Consider the following 27,617-nt stretch of genomic DNA (forward strand, 5'->3'; position numbering starts at 1 on the left):
ATATATATACACACACACACACACACACACACACACACACACCTGGGAAAGGCTGGCTCCCTCCTGACCAGACTATAAGATAGTTATCACTACCACCAGGCACTACAAAGCCAGCTACCTAAGGTTGTTGGAAGGGTATCCAATTATACTGAATGAAATTAATATTAATACAAATGGTAATGTTGACCAAACAGCCAGACATTCAGGCATACCCAGAGTAATCACCAAATGACTATATGCAAATACTCTTAAAACTTAAATATTTTCTAAAAAGGACCAGGCACAATGAAAACTTTAAACATATTTAATAATAAGTAATAGAAGAACAAGAAAATACTAAATTTCTCTTTGCAGTAAACACAGTAGGTTCATAGGTGTTTACTAGGCTAATGACCACAAGGGCCTTTTTAAGGCTAGCCATGCATCCCAAATTTCTGACAAGTTCTGATAACCTTGATAAGTGTATGCATGGGCCTGGGAGATGAATCGTTTATAGGTTACCTGTGTCTGTTAGAGATATAGGTGCCAAACCAGGGATGAATTTCCGTTTTCCCATCCAACTGTCCAAGTTGCACTTGAATTGGGTTAGGGAGGAACTCTGCTTCAAATGGATGGGGGCTTGTCCCATAGATAGGGGTAGTCTCTGGGATGCATACTCTCTCTCCAGTGGGTCTTCTTTTTATCACAGGCAAGGTTTAAGTCTTTACAATGGTTAATTCTGGTGCTGTTTGCTTTGTGGATATGCAGGAGGTCCTTCAGAATGGGGTCTGACTATGCCAGGCATAGATCTCCCCTCAAAAGCCTGTAGGAGACAGAATACAGAGATAGGGGCTTGAGGCTGTCTGTATAGGACATTTTACTTACACCCTGTATTCTGTTGGTGAGAAATCTCTGTGGACATTCCAATGTTGGATATGCCTGTTTAGGTACATACCAAAGGGGGCATTGTACTCAACGATGGGTCTGATGAAACCAGAGATGTTCTTCATCTCACATTGCTGCAGTCCTGACACTTGGGTAGTCCGCTGTCCCAGTCGGCCCGAATACCAAAGTATAAGGCTGGCGTCATTAGTCTGACGCCAGGACGTCAGGGTACAAATGCGCATGACCAACGTCATTTCCTCAGTCTTTTTTGCCGCATGGTCTGATGCAGAAGCAGTTTTGCAAGTGCAGGTTGGCGTTCTGAGATTTTCCGAAGTCGGAGTTTCAGACCAATCCAAGTTGGCTAAGTACCCGTTGGGAATATTTTGTTTTTTCTTGCCTCAGTATTTTACCGGATGTCAGAAAAAGTGAATAACTGTATTTCTTGTGGGAAACAGATACCTCATAGGGATTACCATACCTTGTGTATACCTTGCTTAGGGCCTGAGCACGACGTTGTTGGCTGTCGCTCTTGTGCTAGATTTAACAAACGCACTATTAAGAGAAGATTAGATTGTGCCAGGTTGGTTTTGAAGCGGTGTAATTATAAAATGCCGCCGGATGCGCAAGGACAAAACAGCAAAGTTTAGGCTGGAAGAACCGTCTGTACGTTCTTTAGAGGGCTCGGTGGAGCCAGAGGTTCAGCCAGACATTTCTTTGGAATCCCAGGGAGAAACTTTATTACTGCAAGATGTGACCTCTCAGGAGGTAGGCCAGGCGGAAGGGGCTTCTCAGGTAGCTGTTCTTCCCTCCCTTCCTAAGGTGGTTAGGCCCTCCCCTGCTGTTTCCAAGGCTTCTCCCAGGGGCAGGTCAGGTTTTGTTTCAGGTGTTACCCCTAGTTCTTCAGGGTCTGTACCTAAGAAGCATATGCTTAAGATGGCAGAAGATTTGATTACAATGATTAGAGGTTCTATGCCCCCACCTGATAAGAGGCCTAGGGTGGAACCTGAGCTTGGGAGTTTTGAGCAGTGTTCGGATGCTTCTGAGTCTTCGGCTGAAGACTTGCAGGAGTATTCCCCTTACTCTGATTCTGATGTAGATGATTTTACTCCTTCTGCTTCTCCTCCTGAGGATTTTTCATTTTCAGGGACTCTTCATTCCATGAGGGAGCATTTTAAATGGGAAGGTCAGGATTTCTCTGATTCCAGGAAAAGGCTTAGGGAATTTCTGTTTCTACCCCAGCATAGGCCTTTAGCTATACCTCCTGTTCTAGATGTGGTGGAGGATGTTTTTGCAGAGGCTTCTCTGAACCCTGATTCTTTGCCTCCTGCTCCAGTTAAACCGGATAGATATTATAGGGTGCCTGAAGCTCATAAGTATCTTTTTAAGAGTCCTAGGGCAGACCCAGAAACTGTTTCACAGGGGCCTAAAGGTGTTAAGGCTTCTTTTGTTAAAAATCCTGTTCCTCCAGATAAAGAGGCAAGGGCTTTGGATAGATGGGGAAAGAAAGTGTATACTTCTTCCACTTTGGCCATGAGAGCTTTGAATTGCCAGTTTCACATGTTGAAATACCAAAATTATCTACTTTCACAATTAAAGTCTAAGGTAGATGCTTTGGCGGAAGGTATTGAGTGTAAAGAGTTGCAGGATTTAGTTCATGTTTCTGAACAGGTGGGTAAGCATTCTTTGCAATGTGGTTTTGATGCTGTGCAGGCCTCTTCGAGGGTGGCTGCCACTGGTTCGGTTCTTCGCAGGCACGCCTGGCTGAGGGATCAGAATTTAGCTGAGCATGTGAAGACAAGAATTTTAGATGCTCCTTTACAATCTGATGTGTTGTTTGGTTCGCCTGTGGAAGCAGTTCTAAAGAAAATGGAAGACAAGGCTAAGTCTATGCAGACTGTTAAAGATTTTTTGCAGGTTCAGCCTCCCAAGTTTAGTAGAAATTGGCCTACCAAGGGGTGGACATATCCTGCTTATGATTCCCAGTCTAGGGGTAGGTCTAGACGTGGTAGGGGCAGAGCTCAAGGTTCTTTAGGCCTAGAACAGGGAGTTCACCTGCTCAGTCTTCTGGTGAGGGCAGGGGTCAGTCCTTTCGTAAACAGACCCAATGACCTGCCTTTTCAGCTGCCAGAATCTTCTGGCAGCCTTTGGGAATTGGCACTTTTCAAAGAAAACTGGAGTTTAATTACCCAAGACAGATGGGTATTGGATATCATTCACCACGGTTACAGGTTTTATTTCCATACCTTGCCTCCTTTCAAAGGCATGCCAGACATTCCTCCTCAACAAAGGAAAGTGGCTCACAAGCAAATTTCTCTGTTGCTCCAAATAGGGACCATTCAGCCGGTTCCTGTGCCCGAAAGGGGCCTAGGAGTTTATTCTCGCCTGTTCCTAGTACCAAAAAAGGGGAACACGTGGAGACCAATTTTGGATCTGTCTATCCTCAACACTTATTTGGACATTCCCAAGTTCAAAATGTTGACGTTACAACAGCTTTTACCTCTGCTGGGCAAAGATCACTGGATGGTAACTTTGGATCTCAAGGAAGCTTACCTTCATGTTCCTATCAGACTAAATTGCAGGAAGTATCTGTGTTTTCGAGCTGGGAATTCTCATTATCAGTTCTCTGCATTGCCCTTTGGCTTATCTGCCCAGAGTGTTCACAAAGGTTCTGGCTCCAGTGATAGCTTTCTTCAGGCTAAAAGGAATACAAATCTATCCTTATTTGGACGATTGCCTGATTCTGGCTCAAGGAAAGGACGCTTCTTCAGCATTTGGAATATGTGATAGCAGTGCTAAGATGCCTAGGGTATTCTGTGAACGAAATAAAGTCCAGTCTAGTACCCTCTCAAGACATGTGCTTTCTGGGTGTGAGACTGAATACAGCAACCCAGATGGCCTTTTTAACCCCGGACAAACAAAAGAATCTTTCTTTACTTCCATCAACTATCTCATCAGTCCGGCTGACTGCAAGGACAGTCCTTCAAGCCTTAGGGTTCATGGCATCTTGTATTCTGGTACTTCCCAATGCCAAACTGCATATGAGGAAGCTACAATGGTATCTGAAAAATGTATGGACACAGCACTGCCAGGATTTGGACACTGTCATTCAAATAATACCTTGCATTCAAAAGGAATTTTTGTGGTGGGCTCAGGAATGTCACCTAAACAAGGGACTCTCTGTGACCCGGCCAGAGGCGAGTCGGATTCTAACGACAGATGCCTCAGACACATCTTGGGGAGCTCATCTGAATGGAAAGTGGATACAAGACAAGTGGCCTGCCAGACTGCAGCATCTACATATCAACTTGAAGGAGATGTTAGCAGTCCAGTTTGCATTACTGGCTTTCAAGGATTTACTTCTTCCAGGGCAGGTGTTGATTCTAACAGACAACACAACTGTCATGTGGTACATCAACAAACAAGGGGGAACACATTCTTATCCTCTATGCATGCAAGCAATGATTTTGTGGGAGACTGCATTAAGCATGCAACTGAATCTACAAGCAAGGTTTCTGCCAGGAGCACAGAACTCCTTAGCAGATGTGTTAAGCAGGCAAATCATGGATCCCCACAGTGGAAACTGGATCTTCATGTATTTCAGACATTGACAGTGTCATGGGGAACTCCAGACATAGATCTGTTCGCTTCTCCACTAAACCACCAGCTGCCAAAGTTTTGCAAAAGGTTTCATCACACAGCCTGGAAAGTGGATGCTCTTTCTTTCAGTTGGAAAAATCTTCATGTGTATGCCTTTCCACCTCTGCCTCTCCTCCCAAAGGTACTCCTAAAGGTCAGACAAGACAAGCCAAGGATGATTTTAATAGCTCCAGATTGGCCTTGACAGCACTGGTACCCATTGCTGAGGAGTCTGGTAAGGAAGCCTCCATGGCCCTTACCTTTGATTCCACACCTATTGTCTCAGAAGGACGGGCATCTACTCAATGTCAAGCTTCACTCTCTTCATCTAACAGCCTGGCATATTCTGTTTTGAACCATAGCAGGTCTCAGCTTCCTCAACAAGTTTTGAATGTGATTATGGAAGCCAGAAGACCTAGTACAAGGAAAGTGGGAAAATGGAAGAGGTTTTTATTTTGGTGTGCAGCAAAGGATTTGGATGTTTCTGAGCCAAATTTGAGTGTGGCTCTTCAATATCTTACTGAGTTATTGGACAAAGGTTTGTCTTTCTCTTCCATTAAGATTCATGCTGCAGCAATTTCAGCTCATTATGATTGTGACCCACCATTGTTTTCTCATCCTTTGTTCAAGCAATTTCTTAGAGGGGCAAAGAATATAAGACCCCCGTAGAGCTCCTACTCCTGCTTGGGACCTCAATTTTGTGTTGGAGAAACTCACTCTACAACCTTTTGAGCCTGCAGCTACTGCTGAATTGAAATATTTGTCATGGAAGACTGCTTTTTTGTTAGCCATTACCTCTGCAAGAAGGGTGTCTGAATTGCAGGCCCTTATGGCAGTTGAGCCTTTCCTGATTTTTCATAAGGATAGGTATCTTCTAATCCTTCCTTTATGCCTAAAGTGGTTTCTAGTGTGGCTTTAAACCAAACTATTCATTTGCCTACCTTTTATGCAAATCCCCAAAATAAGGGGGAAAAGATTTTGCACACTTTAGATGTACACAGGCAATTACGTTATTATTTGAGCAGGACTAAGGATTTTAGGCAGTCTCGGCAGTTGTTTGTTTCTTTTGCTTTGAGTTCTCAGGGTAAGCCTGTGTCAAAACAAACTATTTCTAAGTGGATTGGGTTTTGCATTACTTTCTGTTACTCCCATCATGGCAAGGAGATTCCAGCTGGGATTAGGCCTCATTCCACTAGGGCTACTGCCACTTCAACAGCATTTCTAAGGGGGGTGGCAACTAAGGATATTTTGGAGGCAGCTACTTGGAGTTCAGTGCATACCTTCTCTAAGCATTACCACCTTCCTCTCTACTCTAAATCTAGGGCTGGTTTTGCCACTGCTATTTTACAGGGCATGTTGTCAGCTCCTGCTTCCTTGTGATTTGCCATCCTCCCTTGCCTCTGCTTTGGGATTCTACGTCAGGACTGCAGCAATGTGAGATAAAGAACATAGTACAGTTTTGTACCTACCATAAATGTAGATGTTCGAAGATCCACATTGCTGCAGTCCTCCTCCTTCCCTCTGTGTTTAGGGGTGGTTGTGTGGGTGGAATTGTACTTTTCTTACTTTGTATATATTGTACATATATTTGGTACAGGGGTGTTTGCTGTGTTGTTGTTTTTTGGTTTGGCCTTATCTTTTTAGGGTCTTCTGACATCTGGGGCAAGAAAAGACTGAGGAAATGACGTTGGTCATGCGCATTTGTACCCTGACGTCCTGACGCAGACTAATCTTATACTTTGGTATTCGGGCTGACTGGGACAGCGGACTACCCAAGTGTCAGGACTGCAGCAATGTGGATCTTCGAACATCTACATTTATGGTAGGTACAAAACTGTACTTTTCAGTCACAGGAAATATTAAAAATAACACAGCTGGAAAGATTCACACAGTTCCAGAAAAACAATACTTAACTATTCTCACTACATTTTCCTGAGTGATTTAGACAATTACTATCTCTGGTCACTTACTAGCGCAAGGCAAGATGGAGTGGGTGAGTGGTCTTCCAACTTTGTCAGGTTCCAAGAACAGACTGCACCTGAGACCTCAGTCTACTGTAATATTAAAGTGTTATTCTGTACAGAATGACATCCTATACATCTGGTTCTTTGACTTCTGGTTCCCGCACTATCACCAACACTAGAAGCGGACAGGATTTCAGCACCCACATGCCAATAATACACACAAGAGCATTTCTCAGCTCTGCTGCAGCTGCTGGAAGTCATAAAACACTTCCCTTCTTCCTACAGGAGCTAGTAAACCATACTTCATAAAGCCATTGCATTTCTGGATTCATTCAAAACTATGGGATAACATTATTATGGCGTAGGCCCAGTAGTTTAATTTTCGTACTACTTTTGAAGTTTGAGATTAACCTTTTCTCTTTTAGCATCATCTTTCAAAACATATTCATTTAATTCAGTTACAATAATACATGTACATTTCTTTTCTTTCCAGCAGGGCACACTGTTGATACATTTTAACACAAGCAACTTTACAAATGCATTTTTAAACACAAGCATCTGTACAAATCAGCTTGATACACAAATGACTTGTAATTCTTTACAAGTCTCCAACTAGCTGTGCTAGCATGTGTTACACATCCACTGCCGTACATCTCTTGGCATGGCTGGCCGTACCTGCTATCGTCACAGTCACCCTTTCCTTCTCTCTTAAGTCATGTTATACTCCCAGTCTGCCATTCATATCTTTGTCTTCAGGAATAATGCCAGTGACTTGTTCCCTGGCTAAAAGATTTGCAAGCATTTCAAATTAGGCGACCTTACATTGACTCACTCGTATGTTTAAGTAAGTGCTGATTTCTGCAGTATACTCAATCATTCCTTCATTTGCATTTCTGAAAACATTTTTGTGTACAGTTCTGGAGTTGGACAAGCAAGCATTTTTTAACTTTGACTTAATTTAAACAGTCCACTTCACTGAATTTGGAAACTGTGTGCATTGCTTTACTAGTGAGCAAGAGACTTAAAAACTCACCCACTGTCCTTGGTCAAAGACCATTAAAAGAAATCTAAATTATTACTTTCTTTATATTGAGGAAAAATTTGTCTGCTGGCTTGGGCTTGTTAGGTAAGACTTTCTTCCACCATTGATTCACTTTTATTGGCATAAGAAGATATTTTTTTTGTGCTGACATTGTTTTTACCTCTCCTTTGCTTCTAGTTGTCTTGAGTTCCATGCATTTCATTTCCAGCGCCAATCTTTTTGTAATTCCAGATGAGCTGCAAAGTCATCCTGGGAATGAACTTTACCTATTCTTGTTCAGTCCCCTGCACATTCTGTCTGTGCTGTAATGTGCATAAAGCTGCCACCGACTCCTTTCTGGAAATACTCACCTGCTGGTTTTAAACTCTTTTGCCAGGTGAGCTACTAACATTTTAGCAGATTTGGCAGCAGAGCTCATTTTCGACCTGTTCAAAACTAAAATGGCAAGTAAGTAACTGCTGTGCACAGCCAGGCTCGTGTATATTTTGCCTTGTGGCTGAGAAGGTTAAGACACCTTTCATAAAAAAGATTTTAGGCTGAATAACTTCAGTTATAATCTTCTCACCACAAGTTACCAAATGTAAGACAGTGGCACAACTGCCACCTGGAATGAAGGATGGGATGGAACTTTTGTCTCCACAAAGGATAAAGTGATAACAGGAAGGTGCACACAAGTTTGTTTCAATGATTAATTCACAAAATATCACCTGGCACCGAGAGTACAGAGGAAAAAATGCAATGCTGTCCTGGGTATGTGTCACTAAAACTCCACTCCCAAGTTAGACTATGTAGTATTACTGGTAATTTTCAGCGCCATGCTGTTCTCTTTGCATCCAGGCATGCACGCACTCACACACACTTTCCAGGAATGCTGGCAGAGTTATCCACTTTCCCACTGCTTCCTTCCTGGCTCTGGTGGTACTGCCAGTGCCTTCAACAAAGTCAGGGGTTTCTAGTTTCTTGTTTGCTTTTATTTTGATATTTAATATTTCTTTCACTGGTAGGCATTCAAAGCAATATCAGAGATCTGTGCCCTACAGTTTGCTTCCCACCATGTAAATAATAGCTACTCTCTTTCTTCTCAGCTAAACAGTGCGTAATTACACTAGTGATAAGTAAATAACCCTAACAGGTTAAAGGCAATTAAATTAATTTTACTTAAATTAATAAAGAATAAAAAATACACCCACTGGAGTCCCTGCAAGAACTTATTACAAAACATTAAGCTCTTTAAACCAAAATGTTTTTAGACTTCTTCAAAATATGCCTTTAGTGTAGTTTTTAATATATTTTTGTTTTCTGGATGATTTTTTCTGTGTCTTTTGCCAGTTTTGTTGCTTTATTAAATAATAAAGAAATTGTGCAAGTCCAGACTTTATATGTAGGCTGGCAGACCTGTCATTATTTTTCTTTTCTGTGGAAAAAAGAGAAAATGCAGTAGGAATATATAGGATGCATACAGAAAGTAACTGCAGATATCAAAGTTGCTGACTAGCCTTTTCAATTGATATATCAAACAATTGTATAGTATGGAATCATTTGCAAGTCCATGTCCTCTGATATAATCGTAGCCAAGGAGAATGGTCATAAACCATCTTCTACCACGCAACACTGCATTCATCATTGTTTATCAAAACTCCTTCAAATCAGTTTCTTTGAATCAAATCCCATTTGTCTGTTAAAGTTCCAGTACACATTACATTCTAATGCCATTTATCCATATTTGTTATATTGGAACAAGGTGCCATCCTGTGTCAAATATGAACTTGTCTGTCTGTCACCTGACATCTGGATAAACAAGTCTCTTCTTTTACCATGAAAATGTACAATGCAGATAAACATGAAAGAAATAAAAACAAAATTCTGATTCATTTAGACTGGCATCAGCACATTTCATAGGTATTCATTTACACAGGCATTACCCCTGGCTTCACATTCAGTTTCTCATCTTTCTCCTTCCCTCCATGTCAGTCTGACATATTTTGTGAGCCTTGCCCTCTATTGCAGCAAGTTAGTAAAACACCTATAAGTTTGCATTCCAGTACCTTCATTCTTGTTTTCACTTCAGTCGGCTGTTTAATTGACATTATGGTTGACAAGTTTTGGATACAGATACCCAATATCATTAACTCCACACACCTGTAATCTTTACATATCATTCCACCAGTCCAAATATGTGTCACAAACTAAATTTCACTTCTTCCAGACTTTGATAATCAGCTGGATTTTTTTTTCTTTTTTATATCACCTGTGGAACAGTGCTGTGGTGGAAGGCATTCATCTCAAATCTTATTGCACAATTGTAACTCTGAATCACATTTTCAACTGGGACTATCATTTTTTCAGCCATTGTACGAATAGTGAAACCCCTCACACTAAATTTTCCATTTTCAGTATTAAATTTTTACCTTATTAATTACCAAAAAACATGAATTAACCATGGGACACTGTTCATACGGGGAGACATCAACCTTTGTCAGACTTCTAAAGAATTCTAATTTAGATGGATATTTACATAGCTACAGCATTGAAACTGTGAAGGCTTCTGCCTTGAATTATATGTAATTAAAGAGAAGTGTCCACTATATTGTTAGGAGACTTCCAGAGGTAGATGCCCAGGAGGCTGGCATTATCTCAAATTTTCTAGCACCAGAGACACAGAAAAGAAGACTGTTATTTCTTGTTATAATGAGTACTTCATGCAAGTGCACTTGGAGTTGTGACAATATTACTTTTGCAGAATAGCAAGTAGTCTGACCGAGTTGTATTTCGTGCTTCCTTTCTTGGTTCAGCATTTCAATGACTTTTGATTTTTTTTATTTTTCTGACAGGCCTCACTTCCTGTACAGGAATACCTTGCTATGCCTCATGATCAGCTCCACAAACAGTATGAAGTAGCCAGGCACCTGCCCCCTCCACTATATGTGCTCTTTGTGCAAGCCAGTGCCTACAGTCAAGCATGTGGTAAGTTGCAGCATTCCTTGGAACACTAATTTCAACAGAACTCATCAGCCTAAGTAGTAGCATTGCTTTTACAGAGATATTTTGAGCTAGTACAGCGGAAATATTTTGAAACCTATTTGAAAACACAAGCTGCAAAGGAGCATATGTTTAACTAAAGTTATGGCTGTCCTGATTTGATGGACTGTTTGTAGCAGAAGTTTTGCTCACATCAGTTTGTGTTAAATATTAAATGCCAGAGCTTCCACAATATAACAGTGAGCTTCCTTATTCGTTTTGCCATTGCAGTGCTGTGGGAAATGTACATCCCCTTCAGTAGTCTGTTTTCTAAATATTATGGCATTTTACTGTGGTATTGTAGCTGGCATAGTAGTTTTTTAATAAGGATTTGTTCCCAGTCATGTTAGCTTATGCCAAGGAAACTAATACTTCGTGCTCATTCTGTTGTTACAGTAAGTTCCTCCTTTTTAACATCATTTTATCAAGAAAGAGAGGTTTTTGTATAAAATCTTATGTTTAATGAAGGCTGTCAGTGGTGCATTTTGATAGAGTGACTTTCAAGCTTACCATCTTTACCGGAAGTCCAGTATTTATTAATTTTATGGAATTTTATGTATTTGATGTCTGAAAGAAGTGTGGCTGTCCCGTTTGTCCCTCAGAACTGTTTTAGTAATTTTTATGTGCTAATTTATCCTCCTGCAGTCATTCCTTTTTCTCATTTTTGGCTTTGCCCAAATGTTTTGAATGACTCTATAGATGGGTCTCTACCCTCATTTTTGAAGCACACGCTGTGTGTTAACAACCCTCTCTGTAAAGAGAAATGTTATGCTTCCAGAAATTTTTAAGTTTTGGTCCCTGATGCTTCAACTGGGTAAAGCATATCATTCAAAATTTAAGGTGAAAAAACTGTCTATATTTATGTATATATATATTTATTTATATATATATATATATATATATATATATATATATATATATATATATATATATATATATACATATACATATATATATATTTTTTTTTTTTTTGCAGTTGGGCAAAACCCTTCTGTACCTGCCATTTGTCAGTCTTTAACTCTTACACCCCTTTACACATGTATAGTGGTCACCAAACAATAGAGAAAAACTTGCATAATTTAAGCCACCGCTAGTACAGTATAGAATGCTAATGTAGTGATTTTGTATTGAGAACAGCATCTGGGCAGTTCTGCATCAGGGACTTGACCTCAATGAGTTTAAACTGTGTCTGCCTTGCACTCGAACAATTGACAATTGTAGATTACCAAAAAAATACACACATCATTAGAAAAGTTTCTTATGGTGAGAAGCGGTTCATCTTTCTTATCAGATATGCTACTACCATTAGAACCACTTGACAGCTGGAACTCTTCAGGGTCCTTGCTCCTTTCCCTCGCTGTCATCATGCTGCTTAGCTCCCACCTGTCTGTATTTTCATTGCCACATGTCCCATCCAAGGAACGTATTCAGGCTGCTCATCTTTTTGAATGTTTTAATGTGTGTCAAAACATTACACTCATTAGAGCTAGTGTCTTGTTGTAGAAGCTTCATCCGAGTAATTTTATTTTTTTTCTAGATATTTTTTCTCTCAATCTTCCCTTATTCTTTGGCATGTAGACCCAAGGCCTGCACTCAGTCAGCACTATGCCAGAATCTTTACTTAGGACCTGCATCTTCAGTAGGAGCATTTTGTTCAGTGACAGGTGTATGTTTGATGCCCTATTCCAGTGTTGCAGTATTCAACTAGTGGGTTTACCCTTCTTCCTTCCATTCTCGTCCGGCCAGATTTACAAAGCTTTTCAGTCCCTAGCAGGTGCATCTGACATCTGACGTGGCTGCAGCAGCATGGGCCATAAAAGTGACGTCTGCACGCACCAGCCCTAAGAACTTTTCAGCCGCCAGCCGTATGCCAGGTGCTCCTGCTTCTCGCAGACGTCTGCTCTCAAATATTCAGATAAGTACTCTGTTGGGGAACTCTTCAGTCCTACAGTTTATTTTATAGTTTGTTCTTGTCGTCCGGAAAGTGCAAGTGTAATTATGGTCGGCAGATTCCCCACAAAGACACACACGATCAATGTCTCTCTTGCTTGTGCAAGGAACACGACCACGAAAACTGTACGATTTGTATGTCATTTGTCCCCAAGGCCTTACGTCGTCGTCTTCAGGCTTTGAATTTGTATTTTGAAAAGCAGAGACCAAAACAGATTTCATTAGGGATGGAGGCCGTGCCCAACATCCGAAGAGGAGGCCCAAGGCCCTGTGGCCTACTTCTTCAGCTGCACCTCTACAAGCCGTCCCTCAGCCTGTGGCCCACATAGGCCTGGCCGAGGACCTGGCATCCGCCAGCACTGATATAGCGGGTACCTCAGAGGATGCCGCACAATCAAGAGCAGCTGTCATGTCCATAGAGGCTACACTGGCATCTGTATTAGACGCCGGGGGGGGGGGACCAGCATTCAATCTGGGTTCATCGGATTCTGTCTCCACCATCCCTGCTTCTATACTGAGGCCTTTGTCTACCCGGAAGCCAGAAAGGCCCCTTAAGAAAAAACAGAAATCCAAACCTCTGCCATCCACTACTGAACAGCCTTCCAACTGGCAAATATTTAGCCAGAATTTGTTTAATGCCTTCTTGGCCCTTAGACCAGAGGCTACCACCACCTCCAGTTCTGCGCCTCCTCTTTTCAGCCCTAGTCCTCTTATCCTTGGGAATAGGCCAGAACAGTTGGAAGAGGAAGATTTTTATGACTCTTCAGAAGACTCCCTCCTTACTCTTCTCAGATATCTTCCCCCGGGTTATGGATCTCCATAGGAAGGCTGTATGGAACCAGATTCCCCTGTGGAAGATTTAACTTCTGGGGAAACTGTCAATAAAATGAGGGATTATTTTAAATGGGAATCTTCAGATATGACTGAAGTACAGAAAAGGTTCTTTGACCTGATCCAAATGGACACTCGTAGTCTCACTGCTATCCTTCCTACTCACTCGGCCTTCCTGGATGCCTTTGCCTCCATAAACCCAGATTCCCAACCTCCAGCCCCTCGTAGGGCTGACAGACTTTACAAAGTGCCTCAGAGAGAGAAATTCTTGATTAAATTTCCTCCAGCTGATCCAGCTAGTATCTCTATTTCTACAGATAGAACGTCCAAACTCCTTCCTTCTACTACCATTTTACCTGCTAAGGACAGCAAGGTATGGAGAGGTTGGGGAAGAAAATATATAATTCTGCCACTTTGTCCTTCAGAGCAACTAATTGCTAAACTCGTATGATCAAATATTCACTAGCACTACAAGACAAGGCCTTTAAGGAGCTAGCTGACATCCCAGAATGTGCAGCAAAAACCTCCTTGTCTTCCCTACTTGCCCTAGCATGCACAGGTCAGTAGATATTTTCTGAGATGCAGATATGATGCTATTGACACCTGAGCCAGGTCAGCTGCATCAGCTTCTGCAAGGTATTCATGGCTGTGCCTTCAACCTCTCCCTGACGACTTCAAGGCAAAGCTTATTGATGCTCCCTTGGATCAGACAGCCCTGTTTGGTGAAAAAGTGGCTGACCTCTTTAAGTCCTTACAACAAAAAGGTAAGGAATTACAGGACCTCAAACATCTGTTAGTCTCACCTGTTCCCAAGTTTATAAAACTGTCCATCCAAGACTCAATTCATCAGGAAAGCTAAGCTGTCGGACCACTCCAGGTCAGAAAATCCACAAGAAATCAGGCCCCTCAGGCCAGAACACCTCCTTCCACCAACCAAAGGCCACCCTTTCCTGATAGGGCAGGGAGTATCTGACTGCCTGCCAAGTCCACTACCCCCTCCCCATCCCTCCCCCTGTCAGTCTCTCTCTCTCACTGTCTGCGTGTCTGGGAACAAATTACCTCAGACAAATGAGTTTTGTCTCTCATAAGGGATGGGTACTTCATGACTTAGATGTGTCCACCTATAAAGCCAGGATTGCCCCAGCCACCCCCAAGTCAGCATCCCCTTTTGGGTCAGGTTCTACAAACCCTCTTAGATCAGGGCAGTATAGAATGCATGCCCCCAGAATCAAAAAGAGAAGGTTTTTACTCCGGAATTTCTCTGGTGCCCAGAAAGAACGGACCTTGGAGACCCATTTTAGACCTCTCACACCTATATCCTTTCCTGAAGGTACCTACCTTCAGGATGCTCACCCTGCCTACTCTCTTCCCTGTCCTCTTTACCCATGGATTCATGGCAACCATGGACATAAAGGATGCCTACCTTCACATCCCTCTCAAGCCCACCTCTAGAAAATGCTTGAGATTCCTGGCTGGTGTGCATTACCCTTTGGGCTGTCTACCGCTCCCAGGGTATTCACAAAGTGCCTGGCTCCAGTCATCGTGTACTGTCGCACGCAGGGAATTCAAATATTCCCCTACCTAGATGACCTACTAATTCAGGCAGTATATCAGGAAACTCTGCGCCTTCACAACAGGATTCTTGTACAACTCCTGCAGTCCTTAGGATTCCTAATAAACTTCCCAAAATCCAATCTGGAGCCAGCACAGGACATAGTCTTCTTGGGCTGCAGAATCCAGACAGACATTATGAAGGCCTTCCTACCTCCAGAAAAGGTGGCCTCCCTGTCCCATTACCTACTTGCTGCCCTTCAGGCATCTCACCTCACAGCAAGGCAGTTTCTGAGACTTCTGGGCTACATGGCAGCTACTATCCCCATGTTACCCCTTGCAAGACTGCACATGAGGAAACTGCAGTGGTACCTGAGGTCAGTTTGGAGCCAGCATTCTCACCCTTTAGAGTTCAGGGCTCCCTTACTTCCCTGCTTGATGAAGGAACTGAGATGGTGGGTGACCCAGATGTCCCACAACCCATGACTCCCTCTTTGGATTCCTACTCCCTGTCAGACGCACTCAGATGCCTCAAATCTAGGGTGGGGAGCCACATTAGGGCAAAGGAAAGTGCAAGGTGTGTGGACAGACATAAACTAGAACACACAAATGTCAGAGAAATGAGAGAGATACTCCTTGCTCTGCAAGCCTTCCTCCCCTTCCTAGAGCAAGGTGCTCTCAATATATACACAGACAAGACCACTGTCCTGTGGTATATCAGCAAACAAGTGGGGACAAGATCATACCTCCTATGCAGGCTAGCTCCTCAGGTGTGGGAACTGGTCACCTCACAGGGTATGACCCTTCAGGCAGCTTACATTCCCTCCCTTCACAACACTCAGGCAGCTCTCCTAAGTAGAACCAGGTCAAACAGCCACAAATGGATGCTTCAGAGAGACATTTTCCTGACTCTGGTCCACAGGTGGGGTTTGCCTCAGATAGACCTGTTCGCCTCCTCCATAAACAGGCAAATCCTGGGCTACTGCTCCAGGACTCATGACCCCAAGGAACTGGCAACAGATGCCTTCTCAATAACCTGAAAAGGGAAATTCTTGTATGCATTCCCTCCCTTTCCCCTTATACAGAAGGTACTGCTGAAGATTCAGCAGGACTCGCCAAAAATCTTGTTGGTGACCCCCTACTGGCCAAGACAGCACTAGTTCCCTCTTCTCCTTCTTTTGTCCAAGGGCAGTCACCACGTTACCCCCCCTCCCTCGGTGGACCTAATCACACAGCACAAGGGAACTCAGATACACCCACAGTTGGCAGTCTTTACAGCTTGCCCTGTGGCGGATAGGATTCTGATCCCTTTTAGACACCTCTATAAAGAGGGCATGCTTAATGCCCTGCAGGAGTCCAGGAAACTCAGCACAAGGAAATCCTATACTGCAAAATGGAAAAAGGTTTTCTATCTGGTGTCATAAAAGGAAGATGGATCCGCTGCAAAGCGATATGCCTCTAATCCTGTCTTACCTGTGTGAACTGATGCAGACCGGACTCGCTTACTCATCTCTAAAAGCACACTTGTCTGTGATTTCTGCCTGCCTTCCCTTAGACCCACCCCTGGCATCCAGACTGCCTGCTAAACTCTTCCTCAAAGGGGTGTTACATTTTAGACCACCCAGGAAGCCATGCCCTCCACCCTGGGACCTCAGCTGTGTGCTAGAAAAACTTACTTTACCTCCTTTTGAACCTGTGGACAAAGTATCCTTAAAACTCTGTACTTGGAAAACTGTTTTACTAGTGGCCCTTGCCTCAGCCAGGAGGGTCTCTGAACTACAAGCCGTTATGGCAGTACCACCCTTTCTAGCCTTCCACCCAGACAGGGTGACCCTAAGGACTAATCCCTCCTTCTCTCCTAAAGTTGTGAATGATCTTTCCTTGAACCAAGCCCATCCACCTGCCTACCTTTTTTCCCAGTCCACAAAGAGATAGTGAGAGAATACTCCATTCCCTAGATGTGCACTGTCAGTTTAGGTTTTATTTACATAAAACCAAACCTATTAGGAAGTCGGACCAACTGTTTGTCTCCTTCCACCCCAGGGCCCAGAAGAAGGCTGTGAGCAAACAGACCATTTCGGCCTGGATCTCCAGGGCCATATCTTTCTGCTACCTTCACCATGGCAAGACACTGCAGTGCAATGTCAAAGCCCACTCCACCAGAGCTGTGGCCTCTTCTGGGGCTTTCTTTAAAGGGTTAGACATCAATTTCATCCTAGAAGCAGCCACTTGGTCCTTGGTACAAACCTTCACCAAGCACTCCAATCTGGAGCAAATTTCCAGAGCTAGAGCAAGGTTTGCCAGGGCTATCCTGCAGAGGTTTTTGGAGATGGCTTCTAAACCACCTCCCCTTCCTCAGTGAGCTTTGGCACTCACCCACTAGTTGAATACTACAACATTGGAATAGAAGGACATATAAAGTTGTGTAAAATCTTACCATAACCGTAGATGTCCTTCTCTTCCATTTTGCAGTATTCCTTCCCTCCTAGTTTCCCCTCTTCTGAGACCTACACTTGCTCTCCTGGGTGACACTGGACTAGCTGTGCCCTGCTCTGACTGGGGCTCTTTATGTTCTGAGGGTGGTGCGTGTAGATGTCCCTTTATTGGCCCACCCTGCTACAGCCACATCAGGTGTCCGACGCACCTGCTTGGGACTGAAAAACTTTGGAAACTTGGCCAGACGAGACTGGAAGGAAGAAGGGTAAACCCACTATTTGAATACTGCAACACGGAAGAGAAGGACATCTGTGTTTATGGTAAGATTTTGCACAACTTTCTTTCTTCCTAGGAGAATAGCACACCTCTGACTTCTCAGTCTGCATGGGTTTCACTAGAAAGACAGAAACTGGCAGCTCATTTGTTAGCAAAACCATTCTAACACCAAGACTTGGATTTGGATTCTGGAGCTGTGACCTCTGCCTCTCACAGTCTAGTAGCCCAGGAGAAGCCACTGAAATGACTGAAGACTATTATCCAGGTGGCTTTAATGTCAGCCAAGACATTAGCTGCTAAGACAGTGCATGCAGCACCCAGATCTGCCTATACCACACATGTTGCTTGAATTCTAGCCCTGACATTAGTACCACCACAAATATAGTAAAGAAGTAAGTAATGAGTTGTAACTTCTGTCTTGTCATTGACCCCAAACCCAGACCCCAGTGTATCAGTAACCGCTAGGAGGAGGGCTCCTACTACATAGTATCCTGCCATCCATCATCTGGACAAGGATTCCAGGGTGATGGGAAGATTCAAGAAAGGAGTCCTTTCATCCTTCATTTATCCCTGAGGATGCTGAGCTACCTTACCCACAGAGTGTATTTCTATCTGGAGTCACTGGTGATGTGCTGCAAGTGGTTCAATGTTACAAAATGGACTGTAAAAAGATGAGCTCAGGGCCAAGGTTGCTGGCTTCCCAAAATTGTGCTGTGTGCCATATATAACATGGCAATTTGCAAGGGACATCAAGTTAACATTTATAGATTCCCTTTTCATAGAACCTTTCATAGAACCATCCTGTTTGATGAGGTTAGAATGCATTTTGAAGGTATGGGGGGAAGAGGACAAAACCCTGTCAGCTATGGGCATGAAATTTCTGCCTCTGCAGTGGTCCTTCACCAAGACATAGAGCCAGTGCTGAATATGGTTTTGGTTTGGACACCACAACAAAATCAGCAAAGGAGCAGAGAGGGAAGAGAATCTGGATCCATTCAGTATCAACCTTCAACTCAGAGGAAGAGGTTTCCTTCACTCGCAAGGAGTTTAGGGACCCACCATAGGAGGGCATTAATGCTCCTGAAGTGTTCCCTGTCTGTTTTCTTCTGGAGGTATTAAGGGAAAAATTTATCCCATCACTTCCCTGAATGGTCCAAGATCACAAGGAGCAAGTGAGTAAGAGGCATAACATGCAGAAGTTCAGAAATACCCTTTATAATACTGGCCCCAAACCCAAGTCCTTGCTGGGCACCCCACTAGAATAGGGAAAGGATATCTGATCAGTATGGATGACTGAAAGTAATGACTACAAGTAAGTGTACAGAAAATAGATGTGGGAGATGGAATTTACTGGAGAAAATTAGTAGGGAACAAATAACTAGGGAGGGCAATATAAGAGAATGGGATGAGGCTAAGCAGACGTTTGGACTCCAAGTTAGAGACTGCCTTCCATACCAGGTACTGATCATGGAATATAGATGAGGAATAAGAGACAGAGGAATGCTAAGTAAAAGGCCAACTATGGTAGAGTTATTTGTTGGCTTTGGTAATGGATGGAATTAGGGAACTGTGCAATAATGACCCCTTTTTAGATGTGGAGGCCAGGAGCTTAAGCTCCTCAGCTGTCGGTGTTGATCTTGCCATGGCTATAATTATAATAAGATTTTGGAGAAAACGTTTCATACAGCTGCTGTTTAAACCCTAATTGATGAAACTCTGGCCAAGCTACATAAAAATATGTTTTTGCTAGTTCTCTGTTGCAGTAACGACTCTTTGGGATTTCCTGCTTGTAGAAACCTGATCCAGCCCAAATACCAGAAAGCTTGCCTTGAACATTTCTTGGTGGATACCCTCCCCTTCTCAAGGTTGGGACATTGGTGTAGTGTGCCAGCATCATCCCCACTTTTTGCAAGCCATTGAAGTCTGATAACCATCTCGTGTATACACGTTCTTAGTCTGTCAAGTTGGCCTGAAGACCAGAGGCTCTGATAAGTACCCAGTTGGAAGACATTTTCTTGCATTGTTTCTCTAGTATTTTTTTTGTACAAGTCAATGAAGATGAATAATTGTTATATCTCGGGAAGAAAATTCCTCATAGGGTCTTCTAGCCTTTGTCTTTTTATTTGTGTGGATCTGGAGCATGACTTGCCCAATTGTCTGCAGTGTGCCTTCTTTAATGCCAGCACCATTAAATGTAACACTAAATACTTGCGTGTTCTTGGCCTAGGTGCACTATGGTATCCACTGGTCCCTTCTCCAAACTCTGACGAAAAGAGGATGAGCAGAATCATCTGAAAGAAAGAAGCGTAAGGGAAGTTGATGATGCAGATTGTGTCAATCTAGGCTCAAGGTTATTGAAGGTGGTGAGATGCTTTTATAGCCCTCATTAATGACCTCTTCTGCAGAAGAGGCCTCTGGCATAACCCCTTGGGTGCTTCTACACCAACAGCAGTACAGAAATCTGCTCAAGCTTAAACTTTACTGGCATCATTTGAGTTTGGAGCTGCTTTGCATACCGCAGCTTGAGACTCCAGCGTCCTAGTTAGAGTGGGAGGGCAGTATTCCTTGTGTTTTTGTACAGGGTTGTTGTAGGCTGGTTATAGGTTATGGCCACCTGTCCATGTCCTGAGGCCTTGCATAGTGATGCCAAGTATATGCCCAAAGCTTCCTGCTGTCTGTCTGCCTCAACCAATGTCAGTGGTGCAATAAGTCGCACACTGACCTTTGGTGAAGAAGCTGTAGGTTCTATTCCCACACCAGGTAGATGGATTATGACAGTACAGTGCAGCACAAGGGGGGGGGGGTGCTGCACTCCTGAGTCTGTTGTTCGAATGAGACATTAAACTGAGGTCCCATTTGCCTGAGTTAGTGGTAGCTCAGGTGAATATAAAAGACTCCATGGCTCCTGTTGAAAAAGAGTAGGGAAGATGTTCTTCGTGTTTCACTGTTGCAGTCATTATATTTGGGTTATCCCTGCCAGGGTAGCCCCCAGTTGGCTCGAATACCAGAGGCTTAGTATTTCTGCGTTGGTTGCTTGTCACTCCAGGACTGACATCAGGTCGTCAGTGGTATAAAAACAGGCAGCCAACGACATTACATCAGTCTTTCTTGCTGAGGAATCAAAGCAACTTCAGCTAAGAATCCCACCCCCTCAAATAGGGATTCCCAAGCATTAGACAGATGGGGTAAAAAGTGTACACCTCTGCTATTCTTTGTATTAGAGCATTAAATTGTCAGTTCCATATGCTGAAATATCAGCAACATATCATAGAACTCCTTAAACAAAAAATATCTTCTTTCCCTGTTTGTGCAGAAAATACAGAGTTACAAGAGTTAATGCATTCTGCAAGTCAAGTAACTAAGCACACCTTAAAATGTGATTTTGACGCCCTAGAAGCATCCTGCAGGGCAGCAGTCAGTGGTTCTGTACTTAGAAGACATGTTTGGCTTAAGGAACAGACCTTGCCAGACAATGTCAAATCCAAATTATTGGACACACCCTTGCACAAAGACAACTTATTTGTCACCAAGGCAGAAGAGGACCTAAAAAAGACGGAAGAAAAAGCTAAATCTATGCAGACAGTTAGACTTCTTGCAGGTCCGGCCACCAAGGTTCAGTAGGCATTGCCTCTCGAAACACTGGTCCTTTCCGGCCCCCCCCAGGTCAGCTCAGCCTAGACCCAGGGGAAGCAGGCCCCCGACAACAGCCCCAGGGACTGCAGAGATCTAAGCAATGGAGTTCCTCCTCTTCAAAACCAGGGAGTGGAAAGCCACCCCCTTATGGTAAGAGCTCACAGTGACTTTACACTTCCAGCCCCTCCCTCTGCCCACCTGCCCTTGCCCCTAGGAGGAAAACTTTCCTTCCACGCAAGCAACTGGGCCACCATTACCAACGACCGCTGGGTCCTCAACATATAGTGTCCCAGGGATACAAATTTTATTTTTGCAGTCTGCCAACTCCAAAAGAGTTCCCAGATCTTCCCCCAAACCAGTGGGCAGAGGGCAAAAAGCAAGCCATTTCCCTCCTCTCTGTGAGGGCAATAGAAGATGTTCCTGCAGAACAGATAGGCCACGATTTCTACTTACCCAGAAAAGAGGGCACATGGCGCACCATACTCGACCTATCCATTCTAAGCACCTTTCTGGTGTTACCAAAACTCAGAATGCTCACGCTCCAGTAGCTTCTTCCTATGCTTTCCAAGGATGCTTTGTTAGCCACCCTAGACCTAAGAGGCCTACCTACATATCCCAATCAGGGAATCATGCAGGAAATATCTATGTTTCAGAGCAGGATCACTACACTTTCAGTTCTCTGTGCTTCTTTTTGGCTTATCTACTGCTTCCAGAGTTTTCACAAAATGTCTGGCTGCCACCATTGCTTTTTACAAACAAAGAAATATTCAAATTTACCCATACTTAGATAACAGCCTGATTCAGGCAGACAGTCAGGAAAAGCTGCTAAAGCACCTGACCTTTGTAAAGGAACTATTGACCTCCCTGGGGTATACCATCAATGAAAAGAAAAAGAACTAGTACCTACAAAAATTGTATTCCTGGGAGCAAGCCTGGACACAGCATCCCAGGTGGCATTCCTTACATCAGAAAAACAAACCTGACAACCTACTTCTCTCAACTAACCACCAGTATCCAGTTATCCGCAAGGAAAGTCCTGCAAGCTCTAGGGTTCATGACTTCTTGCATTCTACCCATTCCATATGCCAGACTGCATTTGAGGAAACTACAATGATACCTAAAAAGCCTTTGGTGTCAGCACTGTCAAGACCTGGAAACGCTTATACCAATGATACCTTGTCTAGGGACTTCCCTTCTCACTACCCCACACTGCAGATGCATCAGTCTATGCCTGGGGTGCACACCTGGATGGCAGGTGCATTCAGAACCAGTGGTGCCCAAATCAAATACATCTGCACATCAACCAAAAAGAGATGTTAGCTGTTCAGCATGCCCTGACTCTCCCCAGGACCACCTCTACTGATCAAAACAGACAACACCACGGTGATGTGGGTACATCAACAAGAAGAGAGGGACTCACTCTTAACCTCTGTGCAGGCTCGCCATGACCCTTTGGCACACGGCGTCAGCCATGCAACTACACCTGTTAGCACAATTCCTGCCAGGCACCCTAAACTCTCTGGCAGACAACCTAAGCAGAAACCTGCTAGACCCACACAAGTGGCAGCTAGACCTCAGAACCTTCGCCCTTTTAACCCAGAAATGGGGCACCCCGAAGATAGACCTTTTTGCCTCCCACTCCAATCATCAGCTCAGCAAATTATGCACCAGGGAACCTCACAGCAAGGCCTGGCCTGGAAAGTGGATGCTCTATCCTCCCAGTGGGTAAACCTCTCGGTCTATGCATTCCCCCCTCTGCCACTCATTTCAAGGGTACTGCTCAAAATAAGGGAGGAAAAACTGAGGACAGTCCTGATTGCTCCAGACTGGCCACGATAGCACTGGTACCCACTGTTGTGCAGCCTGTCACCCACCATGGCACCTACCTTCGATCCCAACACTCCTGACCCAGAGGAATGGAAAATTCATGCATCCCCAATTGCAGACCCTCAAATTGGCAGCCTGGCTTATTCCCTGACCTCTCCTCAAGCTGCCAGTCTAAGCAAACAAGTTCTAGATGTTATACCTGAGGCCAGACGCCCCAGCACTAAAGTCGTATGCTGACAAGTGGAAAAAGTTTTGCACCTGGATCCAGGCTAAGGGAGACAGCCCTCCCTACCTCTCATCCTGGATTACCTAGCAGACCTACTACACAAGGGTCTATCCTTCTCTTCTATTAAAATTCATACCTCTGCCATCTCTGCTCATGTCAGCACAGAGCCACCTCTTTTCTCGTACCCGCTCATCAAACAGTTCCTAAGAGGGGATAACAACTTGAGGCCACCCAGAAGAGCTCCTACCTCAGCTTGGGACATTAACTTTGTGTTGGAAAAGCTCACCCTGCCCCCCTTTGAACCTGCAGCTTCAGCAGAGTTAAAATTTCTCTCTTGGAAGACCGCCTTGCTTCTTGCCATCACCTCAGCTAGAAGAGTATCAGAGCTATAAGAACTTATGGCTGTAGAACCATTCATCATTTTCCATTGTGACAGGGTATCCCTCAGGATTAACCCATCCTTCAGGCCAAAAGTGGTGTCCAGTGTGGCTTTCAACCAATCCATTCTTTTGCCCACCTTTTTCCCTAACCCGCAAAACAAGGGGAAAGGATTCTGCACTCTCTAGATTTGCAGAGGCAGCTCAATTCTACCTAAACAGGACTAAATCTTTTAGAAAAACTGATCAGTTGCTAGTCAGCTTCACTGCAGGAGCAGAGGGCAAGGCCATATCCAGACAGGCAGTTTCCAAATGGATAGCACATTGCATCCATTTCTGCTGCAAGCAGCATGGAAAACATCCCCCTAAAGAGGTCAGAACACATTCCATCAGAGCACCCCCCACCTCTGCAGCTTTCCTCAGAGGGTCCCCACGAGGGACATCCTGGAGGCTGCAACATGGACATCTGCTCATACCTTCACCAAGCATTACCACATGCCTACCTCTCCAAATCCAGGACAGGCATGCCACTGAAATCTTGCAGGGCATCCTAGCCAGCCCCCAGTCTTCTTGACTGCCTCCACCCTTTTCTTCAGCTTTGAGAATCAACCCAAATGTGATGACTGCAGCAGTGAAACTCTAAGAACATAGTACAGTTGTGTACACTTACCATAAATGTAGATGTTCGAGTATATTCACTGTTGCAGTCCTGGTTTCCCTCCCTCCATCCCCCTTGTCTCTCTATTGCTCTCTCTCTCTATCCTTACAAGGAATTTTTGGTATTTACTTTCTACTGGTGGTTTTCTTCAACCATAACCTTGCTCCTTATTGGGGGCTCCTGACAGGGCAAGAAAAACTGATGTAATGGCATCAGCTGCCTGTTTTTATACCACTGACGACCTGAGCGACAGCAACCGATGCAGAAATACTAAACCTCTGGTATTCAGGCCGACTGAGGGCTACCCTGGCAGGGATAACCCAAATGTGATGACTGCAACAGTGAATACACTCAAACATATTTATGGTAAGTGTATACAACTGTACTTTACCAGCTGCCCTGGCCAAATTTCCCCTTGTAGTATAAATGCCACCTCAGTTCTCCACAAAAATTAGATGTCCAGACTAGTGGGACTAACCTGCTGAACAAAGGATAAACAAATAAAATAAATGAATAAACGTCTGCTTCCTGGACTCAAGTCCCATTCTTCCCAAGACTTCATCAGACTTGCTCTGGAATTTGTGGATTTTATGAAATCCAGACAGCCACACTCTGAACCCTGCTACTGGGGTTTCACCCTGGTTTAAGAAAGATGAGCATTTGGCCTCTGGGAAAGAGGATTTAACTTGTATTCATCAGCTCAGCAGATACAGAGTCTGAAAGCACCCTTGTGTCCGCTTCAACACCTGAGGTCCTTTCTTATGAGGATATTCTTCATAGGATGAAGGAGTCATTCATTTGGGAGGCTAATGAATATTCTCAGTCTAAGGTCAAGTTTAAGAGCGTTTCTTGCCTAACACAGCCTAGGCATCTTGCTGTAGCTCCAGAGCATGAAATCCTGGATGATGGAATCCTAGACACTCCTCTACAGCCTGATTTCCAAAACCCCTGCCCCTTGGAAGCCTGACCACTTCTACAGGATCCACTACTCTGTCGAACACCAGTGCAAGAATTCTGTAGTAGGTCCTGAAGCGGTGTCAAAATGTTGCTTTTATTGTTGCTGGGACTTGTCACAGTAGGCCACAGCTGCAAAGGGGTTCCTATCCAGTCAGAATTTCCTAGTAAACAATTTCAAAATAAATAAAATAAAAATTCCAAGAGATGATATGGCTGCACTTCCAAGAACCAGCAAACATATTATAAAGAGAGATAGCAAAGCACTAGATTGTCTTGGAAGAAAGACTTAATACCTTGGCTATTCTGGAATATTTGAAACATAAGACTGAGGTGGTGGATGCAAGATATGTTTTTCAGAAAGAAGTGCTGGAGTTGTGCAACCTCAGTACTCTGGTGGCTTGGGACTCCTTAAAATGTGGCTGTGATGCATCTTGTAAGGTATCTACTGCTGGGTCTGTGATTAAAAGACATGCTTGGTTGAAAGAACGGCACCTTTCTTGTCATGTAAAGGTGAAGCTCCTGAATGTCTTTCTTGATCAGGAATTCTTTGTTGGACATCCTGATGAAAATTTCCTCCAAAGTAAATCAAAGGGAAAATGCAAAAAAGAGAAGAAAAGTAAGTTTTCCAGAAATTGGCAAACAGATTATTGACAGAAGACCTGAAGAGTTGCAGTTTCAGGACCACAGCAGATTGCAGTTGTGGCTCTGCAGAGCACCTCCCTCCCTTTCCTTTAAAAAAATATATATATTACCTTAATGCTCCTTCCCCACCATTGATTCAATATACAGAAAAAATAGGAGGTAGACTGTCCCTATTCCTATCCCAGTAGGAAGAAATTACAGAAGAAAAGTGGGCTTGAAGGGCTCTTAAAATCTGCCTAGTCTATACATTTTGCAAAGACACCAAAGTTTGGGGCATTCCCCAATGCCAAAATAAAGTCACTTCTGGCATGGACACAGATACAAAACCTCTCAGCACAGGACTCCATAGAACCAGTACTAGAAATAGAGGCATGAACACAATTTTACTCCAGACTGATCCTTGTTCCAAGCAAAGAAGGCTCTTGGAAACCCATTCTAAACAAATTCTGAGGAAGGAGATTCCACTGATAGGGATAACTGCAATTAGGGGTACAGTGAATAGGCAAGTGGGGGCTGGCATTTACTGGAGAAAACTGGCAGAGGAACCAAGTTATTGGGAACAAATAATTAGAAAGGGAAATGTAATATAATAGGAAGAGGCCAAGAATATATTTGGACTGCAGGCTAGAGACTGGCTTCCCTTCAAGGATTGATACCAGAGTGTAGGCAAAACGAAAGGAATAAAGGGATCCTAAGTGAAAGACTGGTAGAGTTTATAGTTGAATCATGAAAAGAAGCTGCCATATTGCATGATAACTATAAGAATTCATCAAAAGAGATTGGAAAGGATTGAGGAGAGAGATTGGATAAGGAATTCACAGAGCAACAATGGGAATGTGTGTGTATATATATATATATATATATATATATCTCCCAGATATGCAGCAAAGTCTAGTAGATTTAGGAGTTTTGCTTGGAATTGTTTGCATAGGTAATTTTAGACCCCAAGCGGAGTCCAAATCATTTTTCCTTGGGTAGATTGCAAATGTTGGAGGTGTGATTGGCAAGAAAGAGGTAATTGGGAACCTATTTTTTGGGAGTGTAATGAGCTGGCAGACTAAAACTTCTACGCAGACTACTCTGTCAGAAGTACTGGGTAAGGTAATTGGTATAACTAAGGAAATTATTTTTTGAGCTGTGATATAACATCTGAATTCCCTAGATATAGTAAGACCTTGCTGAGTTTAATTCTGGTGACTGCCAAAAAGCAATTACAAGAAAAAGGAAATCATAGTTTAAACCAACCTTATTATAAGTAGTGACTATAGTAACAAAGAAAGAACTGATGGTGGAATTTTTAGAAAAGGGTAGGAGCAAATTATATACAAAAAATGGGAATTGTGGAGATGAGGTTTAAGGCAGGGAAGGAACTGAATTAGCTATGTAATGTAGGAGTGGCAATGATTATATAGAAGATTATATGTGACGTACAATGTGTGCAACTAAAAAGTCAACGTTTTTTTTCATTCATATAAATGTATGATTATTGAATTATCACTTATGACCAAGACAAAGATTTTTTTTTTGTTTGTTTAAAAAAAAAAAAAGACTAAAATTCTTACTAGTACCAAAATGCTAACTTTATCATAGCTTCTGTGATCTTCTCAGGGATGCTTATGGTTACTCTAGATTTGAAGAATGTCTACCTTCATATTCCCATAGCTTAGGAACCAGAACGTTCCTTCTCGTCACTAAAGGGGATTCTCACATCCAGCTCTATGCTTTGGTC

At 43.4% G+C, this 27,617-nt stretch overlaps 1 protein-coding gene across 2 annotated transcripts in view; it reads left to right on the forward strand.

The window, feature by feature from the left end:
- THOC5 (THO complex 5) overlaps positions 1–27,617 on the forward strand; it is a 1,209,707-nt gene that overhangs the window by 366,319 nt on the left and 815,771 nt on the right. For both annotated transcript variants that reach the window (XM_044068466.1, XM_044068467.1), the window contains one exon: positions 10,338–10,470. In XM_044068466.1, coding sequence (XP_043924401.1) covers positions 10,338–10,470 — 133 coding nt within the window. The remainder of the gene's footprint in view (positions 1–10,337; positions 10,471–27,617) is intronic.

The sequence above is a fragment of the Protopterus annectens genome, chromosome 4.part0 (genome assembly GCF_019279795.1).
Source record: "Protopterus annectens isolate FY-2018-M chromosome 4.part0, PAN1.0, whole genome shotgun sequence".
Classification (NCBI taxonomy): Eukaryota; Metazoa; Chordata; order Ceratodontiformes; family Protopteridae; genus Protopterus; species Protopterus annectens.